The following is an 18,273-nucleotide window of genomic DNA, read 5'->3' as shown; positions in this document are numbered from 1 at the left end:
CTGTCTCTGTCTCTCCGCCTCTGTCTCTCTCTCTGTCTCTCGCTCTCTCTCTCTCTCTGTGTCTCTCTCTCTCTCTCTCTCTCTCTCTCTCGCCCCTCCCCCACCTCTCTCTTTCACTTTATTGCCCAGGCAAATCTTAATCCAATTAAGCATTTTTTTTTTTTTTTTTAATTTAGCTACTTTGAGCCCAAGCAGGTAAAAAGTGGCTGGAAAACCCACAGTTGTGTTCACTGTTCTCATGGAAAACACTGCTTATCAATCCTACTCTACTTTCTTATTATTTTCACTCTCCCACTTTCCAGAATGTCTATTCATATTTGTATCTATTCTTCAATCTATATCCTGCTTTCCTCTTACTCTCAGTTAGTGATCTTGACTCATACTCTTATTAAAAAAATTAAAACCGGCAGTTGGAAACTTGCTCTTCTTCCTAACACCCAACATACCACCTCTCTGCTTTCCTTCCGAATCTAATGCTTATGCTATCAATTCTATTCCCACTCAGTAAAAAAAAAAAAAAAAAAAAAAAAAAAATCCTTTTAAACAGGTAATTGCACCCTCTATGTCCTTCAACACTGGTGTCTCTTTCTTCCGGATCTCTTCCATTACCATATGCACATGTTCTATTCTCCCCTTCCGGCTACTACCCTTTTTCTCTGTTCCTCTTGACAGCAAGTATTTCTCCAGAGTTTTCTAGTGCTGCCTCATTGCCTTCTAGACTTTTCTCAATCTAGCCATTCTTACTGGGTTTTCTCCAAGCTAGCTACTGCAAGCTCACAATTTCTCCATGTTAACAAACTAAAAGAAATCTTTATGTTCTCATTTTACCCTTTCAAGTTTAATAGAGAATTGACTATAAGACATCCTTCCCCCTTCCTTGGTTTCTGTGTTTCCAGAGACTCCTCAGACACTTTCTCCTCTTCTCAATCCCTAAATCCTCAGTCCTTTTTCTAGCTCCGCCATCTCTAAGTGGTCTCTAAAGCCTCAGGACTTTAAATCAATAATTCCTCAATTTCTTTCACCAGCTATGACTTCACTAACCTCCAAACGCTTATTTTCAGCTGTCTATTTGATAGTTTTATTTTGGTATTAAAAGAAATTTCAAACTTAATGCCATTAAATACAACATTTGTATCCCCCACCCCCCACATCAGGTTTGAGTTCGAACATCACCTTCACAAGAAAGCCTTCTCTGACTCCCACATATAAATAAGGCCCTACCTGTCATTCTGGATCATTTTATTCTAGTTTACTTTTACCAAAGCCCAAGGTACTATCTGAAATTACCATACCTTTAAAATTTTTTACTACCTATTATTCCTCTGCTGCAATGCAAGTTTATTGAGAACAGAAATATTTTCTGTCTTGTTTGCAACTGGGTTTTTAAAATTCTGACCAATGCCTAGGACACAGTGAGAAATTAGTAAGTATTTTTGAATGAACAGAACAGTTACAGTAAATGCCTATGTTTAAAAAAAAAACAGATTTTCAAAGAGAAAGGCCATTGAAGTCAAACAATAATTTGATATGAAAAAAACTGCAACCTAGAAACTGAAAGTTATTTTCCAAGGTCAAAAACTAATAAGTAGCATATCTAGGGTATGAATACTATCATTCAAATTCCAAAGCCTACACTCTTAACCACTGATCTATGCTACAATCTCATTATAATTAAAAGAAATAAAAATGATCCATTCAGTACATGTCATCAATAAATATTATAATAAATTGAGTCAACTGGTCTATTGCTGTTTCTGAATTTATCTGAGGTTAGTTTTAGTGGAAAGTATATTTCAAAATACTATTTACTTTGTTTTGATTTTAGAATTAATTAGCATTTATTTCCCTTAAAATCTGTCATATTTTTATTTTTATTACTTGTACTTATTTCTTACACTAAAATTCTGTTAAAATAATTTAAAAGAAAATCAAACTATTTTAAAATGTAGGAAAACATTCAAATGCACAGTATTAAAAAAATGCAAATTAAACCAGACAGTTTTTACCTAATTGTTTATTAAAAATTAAAAATAATTATTATAATTCTAATTTCATATATATTCATACACTAATAGCAGCCATATGAATTGGTACAACTAGAAACATTACGAATCCTTAAAACAGTCATACCTAGCATTGATAATTTCTAGAATCTTTTTATATAATGTGATATTAAGCAAGTATAAAAAATATTTTAAGTTTTGTTTATTACTGTCTAGTCTTGGGGTGGAGAAGTGAGGGGAAAACATTTTCATGAACCATGTAAGAATTTCCTTCTACAACTTTTATCTCTTTCAAGAAATATAGGGACTTAAGCGTACTAATGTTTGGAGTTTGGGTTTCAAGTAAGGTTTAACTTTAAACTGCAGCATGAATCAAGAGTTAGTTTGTTTAACACACTTAAGACAGAAAAAAGTTTTGCTTTATTACATTTGTCACCACGAGAAAAATGTTTTGAGTTAAAGTAGCTACACTTAGTGCCCCTTTTCCCTGCAAAGAAAAAGAAAAAAAATTGTACATACACAAGTTCTATGCGGGTATACAAATACACACTCCTACACACACACACACACACACACACACACACACACAACCACTCATATATCTAATGTAAAGACGTAGAGTGGAAGAATCCTTTGAGAATCTGGTCTGGCAGAGTGGTGTGAGGATGGAAAATGTACAATACAAAAGTGTCCATCCTTGTTCACATGTTGAAATATCAGCTTTTGGTGTTACATTTATTCATTCAAGATTACAACTCAAGATTTATTCATTCACAGTAACAACCTGAGACGCATCCTTACTCTTCCTGTTTTCACAGGGGAGGAAAAGTAAAGAACCAGCAAGCGATTGAGCCACAATCTAGATGGAATCATCAGGTCAGGACTGAGTCCAAAGCAAGTCACATCCACATCAGAGGAAACTTCATCCAGACGCCTAAGTTTTCTGTAGCCTGTGTCAGTGGTGGCAGCATGAGGCGAACGGATAATTGGTTCCAATTCTATTTTGTCTTGTCTTTGCACCCCATAATGGGCTCCTTTTCATTTGTAAATACACTTTCAAAAGATGTTTAAGTTAGGTGAGAAGGGCAGAACTGAAATGCACTACATATCATTGAAACCAACCCTCTCAAGTCCATTTACAATACAATGCTTCAAGCAAAAGAAAAAAAAATTGTGCAAGCATTATTCTTAATAACTACTACTAAAAACAAAGTATATGTCTGATAATAAAAGGGAAGTTTGAAAAAAAATTGGTATCTTCGCTTCCATGGAATATCACGCTATTTTAGTAAGAATGTGAGCAGATACTTCTGATGTAATAAGAAAGCAAATATAAAACTGTATATGATTAAAACTATTCAGAGGAAAAAAACCTCACACTTAGGAATGAAATATACTAAATTGGCATGGCTGTTTCAGGTGGTGTGGCTGTATGTCAGGGGTCTTTTTATTTTTTATTTTATTTTATTTTGCATCATTTAAACCTTCTGTAATAATTATGAAAAAATAAAAAATCAACATAATGAAAAAATCTTTAATGAAAATTAACCCAGAAAAAGAGTATTTTGCTGTGAAAGTTGTATGCTTTAACCCTAAGGATCTGTGAAGAAGAACATCTAAATGTCTTTCTTTGAATTGTGGAGGATTTCACACATTTTACCCCATCACTCCCTAACATTTGTCATGGAGGGATATCTTTGAAAGAAGTTCACCAAAACTTTGAGGTCACCGTAGTGCAAGGAGCCAGAGAAAAGTAGCTGGAATTCCCTAGAGGCTGAGTACCTCACCACTTGTGTTCTGGTTTCCACTGACAATTTTTAATAACAAATACACTGGAGAAGCCAATGTAGAAAGTCCCATCATTTTTTGGAATCTACGTTTTTAATTCCTATCTAAAAAGAGCATTATTCTAGATCGCCTTTATAGAACTCCAGCTATTTACATATATATACATATATTATATATGAATGAACTTTTTTATGTGTTCAGGAGATATTTTGATCATTCATTTGGTTGAAAAGGAAAAGGAAACGGGCAAGCATAGACAGGTGGATAAGTACACCAAATCTATACAGCTGGTATAAAAGGTACATTTAATCCTACCTAGCATGTAAAATAGAGTAGCTGTGACACAACCACCTCTGCATTTCCTTAATATGATCACTCAGCAGGTCACATTTCCAAACAATTTCACCATTGCCATATTTATTACAAACTGTCCTTAAAAGACTGATCAATAGTGAACTGAGGCATCAGCAAACTCTTCCCGGGAGCTGAATGATTTCACAAGGCCAGGGAGCAAGGGATCAGACACAGACAGCAGAAATACCCACAGGCTTACCGCTATCCCAGAATACTTATTTTAATTAAGATATAGTAAATTGCATACTATTGTTTTGCTATGATTTTCGCATGACCTTTGCATTAGACTAACATTTTTAAAGTTGTAGCATAGTACTCTAATCAATTTTGAACATCATTCAAAAGATTTTACAAAAATCTCACAAAAAAATCCACTTAGATGAGTCAATCTTGGGTAGGTAAAACAAGTTGAAATTTGGGGAATTAAGTTTTGGGAGAGAAGGGAAAGTACAGAGGGGGTGGGAAGTGGGTAACAGCAGAAAGTGGTGGGTAATAAAATATGGGGGAGGGAGAGTACAGTCTGGGCTCTGTCCATGAGCGCCATCTGTATAAATCAGGCCTGGAGTTGACAGGTAATTTTGTGTGGGTCCCCGGAGAAGTGGCCCTCAGGGCTTCATTATCGATGAAGAGATTTTTCTTCAAAGTGGCCCAGTCAGAAGTGCCTCAAGGGGACATTCATAAGCACTCATAATATCAATTTCCAAGCACCTGGGAGGTAGGGATACAGATTGTCTCTTTAATTATTATGATTGAGATAGAGGACAGTGAGAATGCTATCATGTAACCGAGCTGAAATTCTCAAAGAAATAAAATTATTATAATCTAGCACAAAAAGTTTAGTATCTGAATCATACTTTAGAAAGGGCATGGTTTACCTTTTCTTAGTGCAAAATCTGTTGACCTCCAACTCTTTCCTTCCTAGAACTTAAAAAGTTATTTATGAACAAATACAGTGTGTGTAGGGATGCTCAGAAGTCTAGAAAAAAATAAACCTTCCTTTGAAGCTAATATGCTTGCTTAGAGAAACTATAAGCTTAGTCCAGTTTGTACAAAGAGATAATCTGAGTTTGTTTGTTTTTTTAATAATTGCACTGGGATTTCTTTTCAGAAAGGGATACCAAATTCCTTCTAAATATCATTGAAAATGCCAAGAAGTAATTTTCACCAATGCATTGCTCCTGATCTAGTCTCGAAAACACTCAGAAAAACACCAAAGAATTAATCCACTGTAATAAAACAGTAGAGGTTGGGGGTCAGTCCTGGATTTGAATCTTATTCCTCAGTATATTAGGTGTGGATAATTCTGTACAGACAAAGCCAATGCCACATACTTTCTTTCAAAATTCTATAGTTTACACTAGAGGGCTAGCAATATTTTTAATAGTGGATATTAAAAATATTTTTTAAATAGAAGCAAAAAGCAAAATGAGTCTCTCTCATTTGATGTGAATTTCAGCACCTCCCCCATCTCACTGGTAATACTCACAACTAGAATTCAAGAAATTTCCCATAAGACATATCTGCAACATTTTCGCATCTATCATGAGCCTCCCTTAACTTCATTAACTCTTCCCTCCCTCTCATATTTTAACAGACTTTGATACCACTAGTTAATTCTTGGACTTAAAATCCTAGCTAATGATGTTTATATAACACACATGTTATATGCAATAATAATATTTAAAATTACTACTACCATTAAAAAGCATACATTTTACATGACAGATGCTGTCTAAGGCAGCACATGTACAGGACTCCAATTAACTCTTACAGCCATTGCATGAAATAATTAAGATTAAATCAAATGACAGAGGATGAAATGCCAATCCAAGAAAAAACTCAACCACAACCACACAAATAAAAATAATGAACCCAGGCATGTTTTAATACAATGCTTTTTAAAACTAATCACAAGATTAACCCAGAAAAAAGAGTATTTTGCTGTGAAAGTTGTATGTTTGATGTTGTGAAATACAAAATAAATCATTTTATACAAAAGTATTGTGTTCCAACACCAACACATAGATATCCATTCCGTCTAAAAGTTATATGTTGAGTTAAATGTAGATATTTCATATCTACTAGTATAACATTTTAATTAAAAGCAATAGAAGTAAAAATTATAAACCACAGGAAAGACATAATCCTATTAAGAGTTATCTCAGTAGTATAATTGGCTCCAGGATATCTGTGAACACTCACACTATTGTTGTTTGACACAGAGGATTAAGAGCGAATAAAGTCCAGAAGGTAAATATGTCATATTTGAAAATCAAAATTGTGATTATAGATAAGTTTATAATCTTAGAATGTTCTATTAAATATTTTGAATCAAGGCAGGGTATAAATGACAGAATTTTTCTTACAGTTTTAAGGACTGAAGGTTTCTGCCTCATATTTGTCATTGTGTCCATACAGCTAAGAGGAAGAAAAATAAATTGGCCCATCCTACTTTTCAATCTCCTCTGTCACCTTGATACCCGAATATATAAAATCTCTTATGATAGTTTTTTCATCATATTATTTTATTACTTAATGTTTTTCCAGTCTCACTGTTTTTAATTTTAGTGTTTTATTATGTTTATTATTAGAATTCTCTCACAGTAACCAGACATGTTTACCTTGCTGGAACTTCTATTTTTCAGTTCTTGCATCGTTGCCTGTTTATATGCAGTTTCATAAAATTCCGTGTTCAAATAGTTAAAGAAAGATATGATTGCTTAAAGATCATCTGATTATCTCAGCATTTTGACTCTAGATTTTCTTGGAATTCTTATTAATTCTTAGTATAAATGTTCAGCTTTCCAAAACTGGATTTTTCTTCCAGAATGTAAGAAAGGAAGCTATTGAATTCTAGCACATTTTTATAATTAAACAACCAGTCAACACTATCTGCTATGATTAAGATTAAGCATATTCAATCTAAAAATCTCCCTAGTGATAGATTCATCATTAGTCATTAATCTCACAGTTTTTAATTAAACTACTAAAACCAGTCATCTGAATTCATATGTAGGAGGCAGAAATTTTTTAAACTGTACTGAACTATACATATATGACCATGCTTAACTATAGAAATGTGTATTTTCTTAAAACTACAAGGAGCCATCACTGGAATGAAGTAACTCTCTAAATCACATAGACACATTACTACTGCTGAGCTAAATTATTTAGAAAGGAAAAAGAAATACTTTAATGTAAAAATAAGTATGGTCTGCTGGACAGCTTAAAGTAGGGAGGACTAGCACGTTTTTTACAACTCAAACTCACAAAACAGGTTTAAAGTGTTAAAAAAAAAATTTTTTTTAACACTTTAAAAGCCTTAGCAAGTCAAGATAGCATTTCCATAGATGTACAGTGGCCGGTCAATAAAAGGAAGACGACAAGAAAGAACTATTATACACTGAGTAAAAACCATAAATTTAAGTAGATAGATAAATAACCTATCGCTTCTTCGAGTTGAATTCTTATTCTCTCCCTTGGAGACCATCGTTTTCCCTGAGGGCAAAAGCAGTTAAGGTAAAGGGTATTCTGAAACAACCTTTTGCCACCTTTACCAGTTCATTCCCCATGATTTTCCTTTTTTTCAAAATACTCCTTAAAGTTTACTTCTTCCAAGTTGTTTCCACTACACTCTCATTTTCCAAATTCATCATTTTATTATTTTATTTTCTTAATAAACACAGAAAATTCTCAATTATCTTCTCAAATGACTAGAAGCTATAGCATAAGTAATTTAGAAACCATTTTTATTTGATTCAAAATGCATTGTAATTTTATGAACAATGGGCTGAAGTCCCTTTTTACTCAAGGTAAATTTGAAATGAGTTTATAATCCCTCAATACTAACTGATAATTCAAGGGAGGGACTTGATAGGGTGATTGTGGAAGCAGTAGAACGGTAGGTAGCCATTCGGTCTGGTTGTAAATGTTTACCAAAATTACTAGTATTCAGAGTTAAAAGCTCCCTGCAGCTGCATACATTTTCCTTTGGTTACACTTTTATAGTCTGCTCTCAATTATCCATGTCAGTGGAGGGGAATAAGGTAGTGAACAAAAGTGAACTCTTCCAAAATCATTCTTAACTTGCTTTTAAATGTGTGGATATTTTTATTATATAGGTTACCAATTCAAACAAAATAAAGTACTGTGGAAATACCGTTGAAGTAAGAGAAAATGATCAATATCTGAAATTCACTTTCTTTGAAATCTTCCCAGGAGAATTTGTATTCAAAAGTCATCCTTGACAAAATTCAGCTGTATCCAAAAAATGAGTCCACAAAGTAAAATAACTTTTAAAAGTATAGAGACAGTGTGAATAAGCTTTAGAATACTAATTATTTTGTTGGCACTGATTTTCCTAACTTTTCTATATTTTCACTTTTTAATGTTTGTCTTTTTTCCCGACAAGAAAATGTCAACTTATGACATTTGTTAATTATCTTTTCTATTATTATTTTCCTTACATAACAGATTAAGCAAATGTGACTTAGAGAGGCTGGGTAACTTGCCTAAAGTCACAGGGCTAAAAAGGGGTAGAAATAGACCTCCACTCCCTGGCTCTGAACCACATTAACGTGTCTGGGGAAAATGTGACTTTTCATGCAACTTCTGCCGTTACTACAGTGACTACATTTTTCGAGTGTGTGAGCTAGCTTCTATTGCCTAGTATCTATTACCTACTAATGTATCCTCGCCATGCCTATCTTCCAGCCCAGAGACATTACAGTCTTGGAGTTTGGTGACCTTCTGATTGTTTTTCATGCTCTGAACCCTTCGACTCCTGATGCGATATTCGATTAAGGCTAGAAATTATGGAGTGAGCACACAAAGCAACTTTTTACACCTCAATAACCTTTTTCCTCAGAAACAAATATATTTCTTGGCTGCCTCACTGAAACCTAAGGTTCTGTAGGTAGCTTCCAGGGAAAACTAAATCACTATTATAGTGGGTTGTCACCATTACCTTCTGTTCTTTCCACATTTATCAAGTGAACATGTTTCATACTGATAATTTTTTTAAAAGATTACTTGCTTCTCTGTTTATTTGAGACTAAGGCCAGATCAACCTCTAGACAACAGGTTTAATAAATTCATTCAAGAAAAATAAATCCAATGTATACATTCAAATTGGATAGAAAACTCAGCTTTCATAATTTATTCTGATTCTTCAAATAAAAGTAAAATTTTGTTAGTCAATAAGATCAACTGTTTGAAGATGTTCCTCTAGGCTTAATGTATTTTTCCTCACTGCATTATATTTTACTGATTAATTTCATACTCCTTCATAGTACTCTAGCTCGTGAATCACCAGTATTACTTTGAGGGAAAAGTAAGGTACTGTGTGTGATGAAAAACGTTACTGTTCAAAGTGTGATGCATATATGAACCACATAAAAGCTGAAAAACCTGGAATACCTCTGTTCCGGATTATAAGTAATATCAGGCAGACTGGTCATGTAGACTGAGGTTAGATTGAGGTGAGTAGGTGTGAGGGCTTGGCTTTTTAGTCTAGGTTGAAACAATAAATGATGTTAAGCCAGTCGATGTTTCCCTGACATCTTTTTCCTTAGTATAATGTGGTTAAGAACTAATTTCAAAGACAACTGCAAGAGAGATACAGAGTAAAAAAATCAGTTTATCAGATGACATAACCATCCTGAAATTCAAAAATCAAAAGCCAAAAGCCACCTGCCCTCTGACATTCTTATATCTAAAATCAGAACTGCCTAAATGCTGTCAGAAGTTTGCTATTATTGACCTAGTAGGTGAAAAAAGGATTTGATTAAGTCAAAAAAACCAAGGAACAAAAGACTATGATGTTAGTGAAGTATCTTTTACCTTGTGCACACACAAATATGTATTAGGTTAAATGTATCATATTGTTCAGTATGAAAAAGAAAATTATCCATAAGAGAAACCACAAGTAAATTAACTGGAGAGGTCCGCATGATATACTTTGGCTCTTGTTACTAAAATGGATTTTTCAAAAACAATTTATGGAGTCTAGAGAAAATGCTACTACCATCCCCCAAAGGGAACTCAAAGTTCTTTCAACAATGACAGAGACAAAACATGGCAAACGCAGCTATTATGCAAACAGGTGGTTTCCAACTTCTGCTTGAGCCACTGAAAGGACTGAGGAAAGGAAAATTTTGTCATTTGTAAAGAAAACATACACGTGTATATGCATGTGTACACACATTCTATCAGAGTAGGAAAGTGGAAATAAAGAAAAAAAACGAATAAAAGACAAAACACTAAAAAGCAGTTTATCTTATCTCAGATTTGCTGACATGGGTTAGTATCTCTAAAGTCACTGTTTATAATTAAATCCTTCTCATTTCATATATAAATGTCCTAGGAAGAACTCAAAGGAAACAGTCATTTCAGGCAGGACCTTCTTCACTGGAAGTACAATGATATTTTTACAGAAGCAGAGTGCAAGAGTGAATCAAAAACTGTTGAATGGAGAGAAAAACAGTTTGTTTTTCTGACCGCACTGCATTTTCCATGTTCTCAGTAGTTTGTTTCATTCTTCTCTCTGTTAAATTATTTCTTAAGCAATACTATGGCTAGCGGGGACTAATCCGTGACACGCAGATCTCCTTTATCTATATACTCCACCTTGGCAAATATTCTGGATTCAGATACTGGAGGTGGGGGCAGCAGACAGGTGTCCCGAACTCACAGAAAAGGGCAGAATGGGAGGTGCAAGGAGAGATTGGATGGGAAATGGGCGCTCCCGTCCTGCAGAATCCACCTTTCTCCAACTCTTGCGCTTCTTCAGTCACACCATTCAGGACAGGACAGGCTTCCTTAACCCTCTCAGAAGTAAACAGCCCGCTTCAACCCAAAGGGCACCCGTTCCAGTCACGGGACCTCACCCTGTCCCCGCCCGCCCACACGGGTCTCTGGCTTCTCCTCACCCCGCAGACCTCCCACGGAGGCCAAGTTTCCCTGTCCCGCACTCCTCCCGGCGCGGCCACCGCCGCGGGGCCTTCGCGGTCCCCACCGGCTGCGCCCCCCACCTGCCCCCGGAGAGCCGGCGCGCAGTCTGTACCTCGATGTCCGCGGCGTCCTTGCTAAGCACAGGCGCCATGGCAGTGCCTACAGTCCGAAGTCCCCTAGAGGCTGACTCTCTGTGCGTCCTCAGGCTCCAGTCAGAAACCCAAGTGACAGCTTGCGGGAGCGCGAGTGGAAATAGGAAGTCAGGGGCCAGCGGCGCGGGGCGGGGCGGGCGGGCGGTGACGCCCCGGGGCGGGGCGGGGCGGGCAAGCGAGGCCACGCCCCCGAGGGGGCTTCGCTCCGCCCCGCGGCTCCGGCGCCCGCTGCAGCCTGCGGAGCGGTCTGGGAGCAGCGCGGCTGCGGGTAGCTCGCCTGGTTCCCTGCCCCCAACCTGGCAGCTTGATTTTCCTTTGCAGGCGGGAAGAAGGGTAGGAGCAAGTACACTCTCAGGGACTTCGCTCTATAAATTGTTAAAGGCTGAGTTAGGGAGGCGGGGACAAGTGTCACAGGATTAAAGGTAAAACAGTCGGCACACTAAGTAACACACTGCTCCTTTCTTTTCCTTCAGCACGAACCCCGCAAGGTGCAGAAACATTGCATTTCAGGACTCTGGAGGGCTGTCTAGGAATGAGGTCGTAAATGTTTCTCCATCCTTCTAACAAATAGGCGGCCAGGGCCCTGGACTGAGGGAAAGGACAGGGCGCGGGTTTTCTGAGTTGACAATCCGTGGGGGCGGGGGAGGGGCAAGAAAAAGTGATGCGAGGGAGCCCGGTGACCAACAGTTCCTACTGCCTGAAGGAGCAAGTAATAAGTACTGTAGGTGGTACAAAATCAAGGTATTTTTTGAAGAACGATCCATTCTCATAGCTTTAAAAAATAATTATTTTAAAGTGTGAAGCTCTTAAAGAATTGTTCTTTTTGTTTTGTTCTAGAGCTTGCTAGGGATAGGGGAGCAATTTCATTTACAGGTGGTCTCAATCCAGAAAATTTTCACCTCATCTTATATTTGTGCCCAGAAATCTTTTCTTTCTCCCCCAGAGAGATGCACCATCCAACCTTCTCCCATTACACTTCCTGCTTATTTCTGTTAAGGCTTTTATCATATTTAATGCTCTTGGCTAGATTGTGAGCATCTTGGATTCAAGTATTTCCTCTTTATTGTTATTCTTTCATTAGTTCCTTCACCATTTAATTCAACAAGTATTTACTGAACGTTTTCAATGTGTTAAAAACTCTGTTAGGTGCTTTGGATATAGTCTTCAAGAAGACACAACACTCTAATGGAGATAATATTCAGAGTAAGCAAGTAAACAAAGTAATAAGATACTGTGATTCCTACTCGGAAGATAAAACAGGAATAGGACAGAATAACTGGCTTCACTAACTTGAACGGTTGGGGAAGGCTTCTCTAAACAAACCATCGGATTATCTTCCAGAACCTGAGGGTACATATATTTTTCTTGAGGGTACTAGAAGATACATATATTTTTATTGTGTCAATAAGAGGTTGCTGCCACCAATCCAATACCAACAGAGTCCCCAATCTTGAGTACAATAAAAGGAGAAACTCTATTCAGATGGACAGTCTATAAATCAACAAAACAGCCTCAGGAGGAAAGGTTAAGGGCCCACCCCAAGACAAAGAGGAGACTTCTTTTTATAGAGAAAGTATCCTGTTAGTTCCTAATTGGTCTATTTTATGCAATTGAGAAATCTAAATTTGCAGTCTGTTATATCTAAATAACACTGTCCTGATTGGTCATCTTCGAGCATCCTGATCGGTCATTATAGAGCCACTCTAATTGGTCAATAAAAATTCAATTGAGGATGTGGTTGCACAGCTTCCATTGGATGGTCTCAGCATCAGTGGAAAGATGATTTCAGGAACTTCTTTGGAAGGGTCAGCTCAGCTGATAGGGACACGGGTGTGGGAGGCTTGGCAACCGCATTCTGTGGCTTTTCCCTGATATGCAGCCTGTGTTTAGCAGCCATGCCTGCTAAACTCTATGAATTTGAGCCCAGTTAATCACAAATAGTCGTTCTCGGCATGTCTATTTATTCTCTGGGTCAACCCTTGAGTCAAATAGTATTATTAAGAAGTCTTGGAATCATCCTTGACTCCCTTTTTCTCTCACCTTTAATCTATTCCTAAGCTCTCAGGATTCAACCTCCTAAATAGATCTTAGAATGTTTTTTCATTTCTTCATCTTCACTGAATCCACCAAATCCAAGCTACTGATAATATTCCAGCTTCTATTCTTACCCATCTCCACTCCAGACTGAGCTTTAAAAAATATTAAATTGGCTCGTTGCGCGCGCGCACACACACACACACACACACACACACACTACGACTCCTTCAATAGTTCCAATTGCAATCAAAATAAAATATAAATTCTATAGTGACCTCTGAATAACCTGCCTTTTCCCTCTTCTCCAACCTCTAAATTGGAGTACAGGTGTGGCATGTGAACAATGGCCATCTTGCTATAACTTGTATGTTACAACCACAAAGTAATCGTCTCATCCTCCAACCACTTACCTTCCTTGACTCAGGTCCTCTACCCATTCAACTCTTCCTTTAGTTCTCAAAGAAGCCTTTCCTGACTCATCCCCACTCACACCAAAATTAGGCTCACCCTATCTCTGTTGTTATTTTTCATAACACTCTATTTTTTTTCCTCATAGCCCTGTAAATTTTATTTGCATATTTATTTGAGGGAGACTTGTTTAATATTTGTCTCTCATGTAGAGTGTAAGCTCCAGGAAGAGAGGGCCCATGTCTGGCTTGGTTGTCTACTGGATATTCAGTTCCTCACATAGGAAGGAAACATAAGAGACCAAGAAAACAAGCAATTCATTTTAGAAACTTAAATTTCACTTTACCGTGTAGTCTTCTCAATGTTCTGGTTATTTCTAAGAAATAAATTGCATATCTATCAAGGACTTACTAGTTAACCATTTCTTACTTCCTAAGTCACCTAAATCTTCTTGGAGATCATACACACACACACACAAACACACACACACACACACACACGCACACACGCACACACGTATATGTAAAAGGATTACATGTATATTCGTATACAATGCATATGTGATATATAATTATAATATATATGATTCTTTCTCCAATTTAACCAGAAAAACTGAATGTCAATTTCTTAACCTCCATAGATATAGACTTATATGCTCTTTTAGGTTGTACTCTAACATAAACCTTATCAGCAATCCATACTTTAGTTGTTTTATGGGTATAATTGTCTAGGTTATCCTTAAGTGTTAGACTCTGTATTCCAATTTGTTTTCTGTAATTATTATTCTCCTAAACATCATGGAAGATAAACCCCAAATATTCTATCTTTACAAAGGTAAGAGGTCCATCAGTGACACTCAATAATCAAATATAAAATTTAAATACTACTTTACCACCATCCCTCCAACCTCACCAAATAAATGTATTATGTTCTGAGATATTTAATTAAGGCATCTAATCACATCATTCACATGCCACACCTATACTCTGTGATCAGTGATTGAATCTAATATTTTAAACCCACCAAAATTCCACATTAAACACAGTTGTACCTGTAAATAATCCAAGCTGTTTAAAGCTTACTGCAAATGCATTCACACCACACTTTCTAAAAGTTGTAAATTATGATGGCATTTTTAAAGCTGTCCCTCCATCTGGAAGCACAGTCAAATATCAGGTGTTCCATATTAATTTTTTGTAGGCTTTGGAGAGAGCTCATCTAATAGTGTACAAATTACCAAAATGCATCTCAGTCTAATACACAAATTATTATTATTATTATATTATTATTATTATTGTTATTGTTATTATTATTACTACTACCACTACAGGCAGAATGAAAGTTTATGAGTCATCTGTCATTTCTGAGAAGTTATTCAGTGTCACAGATTTAGAAACACAGTAAAAAATTCAGATTTCTCTATGCTTTTATTTTTCCCCCCATAGTCAAACATTAAGCAATTTTTTTCCAGATACTCTTTGGCAGGTAATTTCCTCCCATAAAGTCAGAGACTTTGATTGATCAGGAGACCTATTTTCCTCTCATCTGATTTTCTAGGCCAGATTAACACTTATCCAAAGTGACCAAGAGGATAATGAATATAAATCGGTAGGGTCCAAATATTTCCAGTATTCCTACTCGAAAAGATCATAATGTATATATTAGTTCTATTTTATGGATAAACTTGGTATAATGTATTCAACTACATATACCATGTATCCTTTATGAGCACGCGAACACATATGTGGGTGCTACATATATGCATATTATTATGTGATGCCACAAAAAACACAAATAACACGAAGAAACTACAAATCCTTCTGAGAAACTTATTCAACAATTATTTATTGAGCATTTATGTTTAAGGCACTATGATAGGCGTTCGTGATACCTGAGTGTATAATTGTCCTTGTCATCACAAACTTTAAGCCACTATCTCCAAAACACACTGTCACATAATGATTTTGAGTAAGTGGTTTAACTTAATGGGATGATTATGAGGGTTAAATAGCAAACTGTATGTGATTGTATTTTGTAAATTTCAAAATGCCATGTATTATTAGTTAAATATTAAAAATTTAAATAAATTTCTCCAATGATCTGGAAAAACACCATTTGTGTTTGATTGTGAACGATTTGGAGTAAAATGCAGTGTGAGTAGGAGGTTTACAGACTTATGACTTAAAGCAGGGAAAAAGTATCCTCTAGAATGAGTGTTCTCTGAATTTCCTTTATTACCTCAAGGCCTTTTCCTTGGGCTTGTTGCTTCTCTCTCACCATCAAAAGAAACCATAACTCCGACAGCTGTCATGTAAAGCTGTCTTAGTTTTCTTACTGGAATTTTAATCTTTCACAGTTTTAAGTACATTTATATTTGGGATTGGGACAGAATCTTCTTTAAATGATTTATTGCTCCTTTTGGTCATCTGTAATGGATGCTGTGCTATGTCTCACAGATCCCTACCCTTCCCGATAGCCATTCAAGGCCGAGGGTTTCATTTCCACAGCTACTGGGAGCATTGGTGGTAGACAGTTTTCTGCTGAGTCTCTCTCTGGAAATTGTCCCTGGCTAAAAAGAGCCATTCATCTAAGAGCTGTGCTTCTTCGTAGAGTAGCAGACATCCGATGACTGCTTGATGTGGGGACTAGCATACCATGCAGTGTTTTAGCCTTAGTTTAGGATTTTGATTTTCATCCCCTAAGAAATGGGAAGCCATGGAAGTTTTTTAAAGCAGAGGAATAACATGATCAAATATGTATTTTAAAGTATCACTCTGATTGCAATGTATATATAATTGCATATTCATATACTCGGTTCAGTGAATGTACAAAAATCAACCCAGGCAAGTAGTTTCTGGAGATGGGCTCACTCATTTCCTTCACATGCTAGCCTGGATGGCAATCATCATTATCATTGGAAAGCAAAATAGTGAATTTCCTATCATATATCAATGCTATTGTTATTGAGCATTTTTTTTTTACCCTTATGAAAGCAAAGCTCAATGTTTTAAATCAGCATCTAGAAAGAAAACCTACACCCCAGAAGGATTTCTGTCTTTCAATCAGTGGCTATCTTTTTGTTTTTCAACATTAAACTATAATGATCCATTTTTGAACATCTGAATAATGAATGACAAGCAGTTTGTTTTCATGATCACCACCTTCCCTAGACTGTGAGGTCCTTGGTGGCTTTGAGTGGGTCTCATCATTTTATCCTCCTGCCTAACACAGTACGACTAGTCATAGTAGGTACATAAATATTTATGAAAAAGTATTATTTATTACTCTCTCTAAACATAACAGAGGGGATGAAAAGCCTAAGGGGAAAATATTTCTAGCAATATGCGATTAGATAAAGGGCATTAATGGTCAATTCACACATACACACAAATACAAGTGATTGATAAAAAAGTGAAATTATATTAACTAAACTAAAAATGCCAATTAAATGATAATTGTACATGATTTTTCACCTTTCAGTGTTTACAAAAAAATGTTTAAGGTATGATTAAGGAAAAGGATAATTAACAGATTCATAAGAGTCATTTTGAGTAAAAACTTGGTACAAATATATAGGTAGAACAGTTTAGCAATACACAGCCAAACTTCAAATTTGTGTATTTTCTTTGACCCAATCACTTCATTTCTGATATTTTAATCTTAAGAAAACAATTATGCTTATATGCAAAATGTACCGAAAGATGCAATTCATTCCAAAGTCGTTTGTGCAAAAAATAAAAATAACAATATAAATGTTATAAAATAGGAGATTGATCAATAAATTCAATTTTATACAGTTTTTAAAAATGAGGTTGTAGAATATTAACAGGGAAAAATATTGACAAGATACAGTATAATATACGGTAGTCCTCCCTATCCTTTTTTTTTTTTTTGACTTTTTGTTTACTTATGGTCAACCATGGTCCAAAATATTATATGGAAAATTATAGAAATAAACAATTTATACATTTTAAATTGCATGCCTTTGCTATTCTGAGTAGCATGATGAAATCTTGGGTCCCACTCCTTCCCACCTGGGATGTGAATCCCTGCTTTGTCCAGCATCATGGCACTGTAGACTCTCCCTGCCACCCGTTAGTCACTAAGTAGCCATCTTGGTTATCAGATCAACCATCACAGTATCCTAATGTTTGTGTTCAAGCCACCCTGATTTTACCTAACAATGGTCCCAAAGTGCAAGAGCAGTAGTGCTGGCAATTTGGATATACCAAAGGACTTCTTTAAATGAAAAGGTGAAAGTTCTTGACTTAATAAAGAAAAAAAAGATATGCTGAAGTTGCTAAGACCTATAGTAAGAAAAAAATCTATCCATGAAATTGACTAATTTATAAATTAAACTTTGGCATAGGTTTGTATCTATGTACAGGAAAAAACATTGTCTATATAGAGTTTTACACTATCCATGGTTTCGGGCATCCACTGGGGGTCTTGAAACATATCCCCTGTAGATAAGAGGGACCACTGTATCAAAGAATATATGGAATTATAGTGTCTAAATACATGGAGAACTAACAAATACATATGAGTATAATATGTATTTGAGGACAAAGTATAATAAT

At 36.0% G+C, this 18,273-nt stretch overlaps 1 protein-coding gene across 5 annotated transcripts in view; it reads right to left on the bottom strand.

Moving 5' to 3' along the window:
• DPYD (dihydropyrimidine dehydrogenase) overlaps window positions 1-11,361 on the bottom strand; it is a 691,841-nt gene extending 680,480 nt beyond the window's left edge. For all 5 annotated transcript variants that reach the window (XR_004955308.1, XM_036235253.1, XM_036235254.1 and 2 more), the window contains exon 1: window positions 11,209-11,361. Coding sequence is in view for 4 of the 5 variants with exons in the window: in XM_036235253.1 (XP_036091146.1) it covers window positions 11,209-11,247 (39 nt within the window). In the remaining variant the exon portion in view is untranslated. The remainder of the gene's footprint in view (window positions 1-11,208) is intronic.
• Window positions 11,362-18,273: the final 6,912 nt, after the last annotated feature.

The sequence above is a fragment of the Rousettus aegyptiacus genome, unplaced genomic scaffold (assembly GCF_014176215.1).
Source record: "Rousettus aegyptiacus isolate mRouAeg1 unplaced genomic scaffold, mRouAeg1.p scaffold_m13_p_17, whole genome shotgun sequence".
In the NCBI taxonomy this organism is placed as follows: Eukaryota; Metazoa; Chordata; class Mammalia; order Chiroptera; family Pteropodidae; genus Rousettus; species Rousettus aegyptiacus.
The sequence above is the reverse complement of the archived record's forward strand: the minus strand, read 5'-3'. Positions and strand labels throughout refer to the sequence as shown.